The sequence below is a fragment of the Physeter macrocephalus genome, chromosome 16 (genome assembly GCF_002837175.3).
Source record: "Physeter macrocephalus isolate SW-GA chromosome 16, ASM283717v5, whole genome shotgun sequence".
NCBI classification, from domain to species: domain Eukaryota; kingdom Metazoa; phylum Chordata; class Mammalia; order Artiodactyla; family Physeteridae; genus Physeter; species Physeter macrocephalus.
The window spans coordinates 12,371,259-12,379,396 of record NC_041229.1 but is presented as its reverse complement, the minus strand read 5'-3'; the positions used below and the strand labels follow the sequence as shown (position 1 = coordinate 12,379,396).

At 38.0% G+C, this 8,138-nt stretch overlaps 1 protein-coding gene across 3 annotated transcripts in view; it reads left to right on the top strand.

Moving 5' to 3' along the window:
- ARHGEF12 (Rho guanine nucleotide exchange factor 12) overlaps positions 1 to 8,138 on the top strand; it is a 150,039-nt gene that overhangs the window by 111,221 nt on the left and 30,680 nt on the right. For all 3 annotated transcript variants that reach the window (XM_007121708.4, XM_007121707.4, XM_007121706.4), the window contains 7 exons: positions 2,648 to 2,690; positions 2,980 to 3,085; positions 3,959 to 4,096; positions 4,593 to 4,625; positions 4,941 to 5,055; positions 5,886 to 5,991; positions 7,462 to 7,674. In XM_007121708.4, the coding sequence (XP_007121770.1) occupies positions 2,648 to 2,690; positions 2,980 to 3,085; positions 3,959 to 4,096; positions 4,593 to 4,625; positions 4,941 to 5,055; positions 5,886 to 5,991; positions 7,462 to 7,674 (754 nt within the window). The remainder of the gene's footprint in view (positions 1 to 2,647; positions 2,691 to 2,979; positions 3,086 to 3,958; positions 4,097 to 4,592; positions 4,626 to 4,940; positions 5,056 to 5,885; positions 5,992 to 7,461; positions 7,675 to 8,138) is intronic.

The following is an 8,138-nucleotide window of genomic DNA, read 5'->3' as shown; positions in this document are numbered from 1 at the left end:
TTCTTTTCATTCTTTTTTCTTTATTCTGTTCCACAGCAGTGAATTCCACTATTCTGTCTTCCAGGTCACTTATCCATTCTTCTGCCTTAGTTATTTGGCTATTGATTCCTTCTAGTGTATTTTTCATTTCAGTTATTGTATTGTTCATCTCTGTTTGTTTGTTCTTTAATTCTTCTAGGTGTTTGTTCTTTAATTCTTCTGGATCTTTGTTAAACATTTCTTGCATCTTCTCCATCTTGGCCTCCATTCTTTTTCCGAGGTCCTGGATCATCTTCACTATCATTATTCTGAATTCTTTTTCTGGTAGGTTCCCTATCTCCACTTAATTTAATTGTTCTTCTGGGGTTTTATCTTGTTCCTTCATCTGGTACATAGTCCTCTGCCTTTTCATTTTGTCATCTGGCACATAGTCCTCTGCCTTTTCATTTTGTCTATCTTTCTGTGAATGTGGTTTTCGTTCCACAGGCTGCAGGATTGTAGTTCTTCTTGCTTCTGCTCTAATATGTTTTATTATTAGCCTTGCTATAGGGTAAGTAACAGTTAGCCCTTAATACCTCTTGAAGAATCATGCTGCATGTCCCTAGTTCTTTCATATTTGCATTTCTCTTAGATGACTGTTTCACACCTTTTCTCTCTTAAACTCTCCATCACTTCCTCTCCTGTTCTTTTCTCAACTGATGACCATGCTGTTTCTTTGAGAAATTTAAATTATACAGAAGATAACTTCTACCAGATATATCATCCTACCTCTATCATACCATATGCTCTGCCCTCTCTCCTGATGCTATGTAGGGATTGTTCTGCTTTTATCTAAGGCCACCTCTTCCCCTGTTTATCCAGAGTGTATTTTCTTATACCTACTTAAAGAGTAGTTATTCTAGCAGTTCTTCTCTCCTGCATCATCAGTTTTTTTGTTTTCTACTGAATCATTCATATTAGCATGCAGACATGGTTAGTTCTCCTATCTTAAAACAAACTCACATAGAAACATTTTGGCTGCACTTCTTCCTCCAGCACTTGCCCCATTTTCTTTGTATTTTTTGCAAAGTTACCTGTACACCTACACATGGCTGAATACAATTACCTTCTCAATGAAGCGTTCCCTGACCAATTTACTTAAAATTTCATCTCCCCCCACTTTCTGTCACCTTTCCCATGTTATTTTTGTCCATAGAATTTATATTTTCTTTTTTAATTCATTTTTTGTCTATATTCCTACTCTTCTACCCCAAATGTAAGCTCCATCAGGGCAGATATTTTTGTTCTCTTTGTTCACTGCTATTTCACCAGCACCGAATAGATCCTGGCAGAGTGGTCACTCAGATAGTTGCTGAATGGATTAGTTAGGGTTCTCATTATACTGCCATTGTTTAAAATATTACACAATGTATTTATTAAGATAACTTTCTTTCATGAAGAAATGACAGTATATTTGAATTTCACATTTCTTAAGAGTGCCTGCTCCATGCTAAGTCAAAACTTTATATTTTGCTGCTTGTGATCTATATAAGTTTATCAAAATGAAAGTGTAAGAACCCTGATAGATTAATTTGCTAATTATTCTTTTATGCCACAGGTCATATTTATTTCATATAAATAAATACCTACATACAGAAATGAACAATATATATTCTTTTTTTCATTTGTGCTAGAAATACTTTTAGGAAAGTTGATTTGAGCTACTTTATGGCAACTTCAGTTAAAGAGAAAGCTTTGAAATCCATTTCACTGTTCTTCAAACAAATATTAGGGATCTCATAATTTTTGGCAGTGACTTATTTTCAAACGTAAAACTTCAGGTCTCATGTTAATTGTTTAAATTCTGGAAGGATATGACTTAAGTAGGTGTATAATACAAAATAAACATGAAGAAGTTAATATATTTTCTCCAAATGCAAAACAATTTTTTTCTAAGACATTTCCCAAATTAACAGGAGATAATTATCTGGTAATGGGACCAAAAACTGCAGTTATTGTGTGAACAAATCCTAGCTAAGAAGAAGTAAATTATGACACAGTCATCTTAGTTCAAGAGTAAGAACTACACATGAAAGAACTAGAGATTTAAAACTCCAAAGCTTCAACATTGATATCCAACACTTTCTCATTGGGAGTGTGACTATTACTGTGAGGGTTCTTTAGCTTTACATGGCAAAATGGTTGGGAATATCATGGTCTGTAGTGTGAGTATATCAAATACAGCAAATAAAAATCATCATTATATATGAGTAAATTTTTCATATGATATACACATAGTTGAGGTTTTACCTATATTGATTCAAATGATGTATAACTGATTATTTTAACCAATGATTCTAGAAAGCCCAAGCCAACATTGATTCATTCTAGAAAACTAAAGCCAACAGGAATAAGTAAGGCACAGAAGCATTGAGTCATCTAGTAAAATGACTGTAGATGTTTCCATTATAACATGATCCTTGGGAAAAAGGCTTATTTTCAAGTTTAACAATAGAACATTCCAGAGCTATGAAATTTAGATGGGTGAAACCCAAAAAATGAGCTTATACATGAATATTCTTGTAAAAATAGATATTCAAGTTGTATCTCTTTATTTTGTATAAGTCCTTATATGCATCCTGAAAAACTCTTAGTACTATTTCACTTTTTGTTTGCATTTTTGTTTTAGCACCTGAAAGTTTCTGTTCCTGATGAAATATCAGTAGATCTAGGTAAGTCTGGAGCACCAATATGCTGGAGAATTACATCTCTATAGATGCGTAGCTCAGCTCCTCCCTAAGGTTTCTATCTGTTACGTGGTGACTAGTAGGTGATATGAATCACGGCAGAAAAAAAGCCTATAATACATTTAAGGGTAAATGAAAGATGAATTCTGAGATGAAATACATAAAATGTATTGAACTTCTCTTTGTCTTATTTCAAATTAAGTTTGCACCAAATAGTGCCAGTTAGAATGCAAAAAATATGCCTTAGATCAGGTGACTTCTTCTATTTATGCAGAAAAAAGAAGACCCGAGCTTATTCCTGAGGATCTACATCGCCACTATATCCAAACTATGCAAGAAAGAGTCCACCCAGAAGTTCAAAGGCACTTGGAAGATTTTCGGTAAGCTCGGTGGTAAGCTGATATGGTTGTTCTGAATTTTCTTTTTAGGTAGGAAAAGGTTATACGTTAAGTCCTTGGCTTAGCATATCGTCTTTAGCACTGTTACTAAAACCTAATGCACATCAGCAGTCAACAGGTTGGCATGGGGGCTTCCCTGGTGGCGCAGTGGTTGAGAATCCGCCTGCCGATGCAGGGGACACGGGTTCGTGCCCCGGTCCGGGAAGATCCCACATGCCGCGGAGCGGCTGGGCCCGTGAGCCATGGCCGCTGTGCCTGCGCGTCCGGAGCCTCTGCTCCGCAACGGGAGAGGCCACATAAAGAAGAATTTATATTTGATGTTGGGAATAATTTTTCATGTTGTAAATCTGAGAAACTCTGTATATCAAACCCAAAAGATTTTTGCTCAAGGCAAATAAAGAAAGCAGCATGAAAGATTGAGAATTGCAAAGAGTTCCAAATGTATTGCAGCCATAAGTGAACCACTTCTTCCTTTTGGAATTTGATTTTTCCTTCTAGATCTCATTGGCAAGTTGCTATTTAATTGACCTGAGTGAATAGAGTTATGTAAAGTCCAAAATAAAAGGTTGGCATGGTACTGAGAGTGCAGAATCCCTATTCCTTACGCTGTCAGGAATTGTGCTTAGTATTGGTACTCTGTGCTAAGTGTGTCTTTCAGGATATGTGCTCTGTTGAGTGATTGCCTCTAGAATTTTCTTCCTCCAGTGTCCTAGGTGACATGGGCCCCCAAATAGAAAACTGTGACATTTTGCCTGTTGCTAGAAATTCACAGCTATGGAAACTCTGATGAAACATCTCCAGAGGGAGATAGTTTTTCTCTAGGCTACCTCAGGAAATTTCTCCTATTCCCTTTAGACAGAAACGTAGCATGGGGCTGACCTTGGCTGAAAGCGAACTGACTAAAATTGATGCAGAGAGAGACAAGGACCGGGTAACTTTGGAGAAGGAACGGGCATGTGCAGAGCAGATTGTTGCCAAAATTGAAGAAGTGTTGTAAGTAACAGAAATACATGTAGAAAGGCCCTCTCTACTAAGATGCTAATTGTGCTTAAAGTGAACAAATTTAGAAGGGGGGTCAGGTTGTCTATGTGGAGCTGTTTATTCTGTCATAATCCTTGAGAAGCTGGAATTTTAAATTTATGCTGATATTTTAGGTGACGTTCTTGTATTTCTTTTTCTGGGTATTGGTAAAATGAGTAACTATAAAATTTCTAACTGATCAAAAACAGGTTGAATTCTTATATTGGCTTCAATTCACAGACTTTGGAAATGTTTCTTGCTATAAAACACTTAGAGTTGATGACATGAGTGTGAAAAGCATATGGTTCCTTCAGGGATTAGAATTTTTCTGATGTTTTATTCCAGGTGACAGAGATTTGGGGTGGGTCCCAAAGCATTTGGCTCTGTTCTGCTGTTTCAGTTATCTGAGTTTAATAACAACTCTTTTATTAAACTTTAATGTTTTATTTTTAAATGTTTTTATTTTTAGGATGACTGCTCAGGCTGTAGAAGAAGATAAGAGGTAATATAACTATTTTTCTCCTAGAATTTTAAGGAAAAAAGAAACCTATCTTGTCACCTGCCCTAAATTATGATTTATTTCTTTTAACATAAAAACATAGACTGTCTCCCTCTGGTGGCCTGTATTTTACTTGACTAATATTCTAGTATCTTGAGTAGAATCCTTTACTATTCCCAGTGAATAGATAGCTCCTTATTTTTCACTTGATGAATTCTAAGAATTTCAGCATTGGGGTTTTGGAAGTCATTTGATATCTTTATTCTACCCACCATCCCTTCCCAGAAGTCTTATTTTACTTAATCCTTTCTCCCTCAGTTCAACAATGCAATATGTTATTCTCATGTACATGAAGCATTTGGGAGTAAAAGTGAAAGAACCTCGAAATTTGGAGCACAAGCGAGGTCGGATCGGATTCCTTCCAAAAATCAAGGTAAGACTAGAATAATAATAGTGTGTTAAGGTCTCCGTGCTTCTTTACATTTGATTTCAGTGCTTTCCTTCTTCTTAGTGTTTACTTTTTCAGCAAATTAGTGCTAGGCATGCCAATAGGAATAAGATATGGTCCCTGTTCTCAAGAAACTCAAAATCTAGTGAGAAATCCAGCCATACAAACTAATTTATTAGGCAGTGTGAAAAGTGAAACTAGTAGTTTATACAGAGAGCTGTCCCTAACTGTTCTGGCCTTATGCTTTTCTTTTATGGTACCTGTCAGTGTTTGTAATTATGTATGTTTTGGTTTTATTTTTGTTAGATTGTAAATCTGGATGAAGTTAAGGACCTCCTTCATTGTATCCCCAGCTTTTAGCATAGTGCCTTCGTACATTGTTAGCTTAGTAAATATTGTTCAACAGATGAATGAATTACTTAGAACAGGCTCCCAGTAAATGTGCTATAAACCTACCTTTTACTTTCCAAAATTGTCAGTTCTGAAGGGTTTGAAAAGGCATCTTGAGTTTGGTGTGTACATAGTACTGTGTGCCAGCCTCTAATGAGTGCCCTGTGTGTGTGTGTGTGTGTGTGTGTGTGTGTCTTTCATTTACATTTAACCAATTTCTTTCAACTGACCATTAGAATGTGTTTCTGTTTAAAAGCAACGAAACCCCCTGTGTGTGTGTGTGTGTGTGTGTGTGTGTGTGTCTTTCATTTACATTTAACCAATTTCTTTCAACTGACCATTAGAATGTGTTTCTGTTTAAAAGCAACGAAAGAAATCTACTCTGTTACGTGTCTCTTATCTTTTTGACTGTACCTCAACTCTAGCAAAGTATGAAGAAAGATAGGGAAGGCGAAGAAAAAGGGAAGAGAAGAGGATTCCCCAGCATCTTGGGACCCCCAAGGAGACCAAGCCGTCATGACAACAGTGCAAGTACGTTGAAGTTTAAAATGCTGCATTCCCACCATTCCATGCCATCTTTACATTTAGGCTCATTTAGCTAGAATGGGTTGCTGGAGAAAGGTGTTCTAGAAATGTTTCCACTGAACTTCCGTTGTTTGTATTCAACGTGATTTCTGAACTAAACCCCCCGTGTGACTTCACAGTTGTCATAAACATCTTATTTAATGTCAGTAGAGTATTCCATTCGTTGTCCATAACATAATTTACTCACCTGTTCTGATCTTGTTTGCACTCAAATTCTGATTGTTAAATTTATAAAACAAAATGTGCATGGATTTCTCCACCATACTTCGTTTTACCTCTTTATACATATATTACTCACTTTCTCCATACTTCTGCAGTTTTTCCACCTCTTCATTGTGTTTTATTTCCTGATGTCCCTCCACCCTCAGGCCTACTGGAGAGGCAGTCTCCTAGAGAGGGCTGCAGGAGAAGTAGGGGTGGGCTTGCTGCTGTGGGGAGAGAAATTAGCTCATATAGTGGTCTTCAAGGTGACAGGTACCACATTTGAAAATATTGGCATGGTTGGAGTTGGGGGGGTATTGTGATACAGTGAACCTGAATGTCCCACACACTGAGGAACTCTCACTCAAAATGTCAGTGGTGCCCCTTGCTGAGAAACACTGAGAAGATGAAGGAAATTTTTAGAGAAGAGGTTGAGGAGAGCAGAGCATTTCACAGATGCTGACCATGAGTTCCAAGGGATGCAGAAGAGGAATTGTAGGAATTAGGGAAGGAAGAATTTTAGGATTAGAGATGTACAGAGCTGTGTGAGGATGTGCCAGGTTAAGGGGGATGATGGCCTGAGAGTCTTTAGTGTCTCATGGTGACTGATGTGAACAGTGATAACGAGCAGCGTAGGGATTGTTCTGCACGGCCTCTGAGGCATGTCGTGAGGGTGAAGTTGTGAGTGTTAGGGAGAAGCTAGGGGCTTGCTAAGAGCTCACAGAGCCAGAAGGCTTCATCTTCTCTCTTACAAATGAATACAGCTTCGCACGTGTCCATCTCTGGCTCTCGGCATCCCCTCTCCCCACCCACTGTTGCTCTCCTCAGCACCTTTTCTCATGACCCTTCTTCTCCTGCCTCTTCTCACCCCCTCATCTTCTACCATCTCCCACCCTTTTCTCTTCATCCTCCTTCACCTTCCCCTGCCTTTCTCTCTTTCTCTCTCTTTCTTTCTTTTCTCTCTCTCTCTCTCTTGCTCTCTCTTTCCTACCTCCTTCCTTCCTTCTCTTTCTTTCTTCCTTTCTTTCCTTTCCCTCCCTTCCTTTCTGTCTATCGATCTGTTTATCTATCTATCTGTCCCTCACTCTGTATAATAATTCATGTTATATTTTTCTAGGGCCCACCATGTTCCAGACATTTTTCTAGATTCTTTTCATCATCTTTTTTTTTAAGCTGTTTTGCAGCATGAATTATTAACTATTGCTTTCTGTTCAGTTGGCAGAGCCATGGAACTACAGAAGCAGCGCCACCCTAAGCACATATCCACACCCTCATCTGTAAGTCCTGAACCTCAGGACTCTGCTAAGTTGCGCCAGAGTGGATTAGCAAGTGAAGGAGCAGACATTGGATACCTGCCAGCCAATTCCATGTCCTCCATGGTTTCAGGGGCCACTCTTTCCCAGGAAGGAGGGAAAGAGAATGATATGGGTGAGCTAATGCTGTAGTTCAACTTAGCTAAGTATCAGGATTTTAAAACAACTATACTAAGAAATAGAGTGGCAGATTATTTAAATCAAGACTGAATCCCAGTTTTAGTTTTAATATTTTAATATTCTATAACCAGTGACAAATCTGTGCTGAATGGTAATTTTGAGTTCTTATCCATTCAAAAAATATTTATGGACTTCTCTGTCAGGCATTAGCTCTGTGCCAGATGTTAGCATACAATAATACGTAGATTCTTGCCCCATGCAGCTCAGTCTTCTGGGAAGATAAGTCATACAAATAAAAACTTCAAATCTTGGGGAGTGTTGAGAGGACTGGTCCGAAGTTAGAGGCAGATGTGTGTATGTGGGGAGGGGGGTGCATCTAAAGAAGACTTTTTAAAAAATCTGAGATTACCAGGGATTTTTTTTTTTTTTTTTTTTTTTTTTTTTGTGGTATGCGGGCCT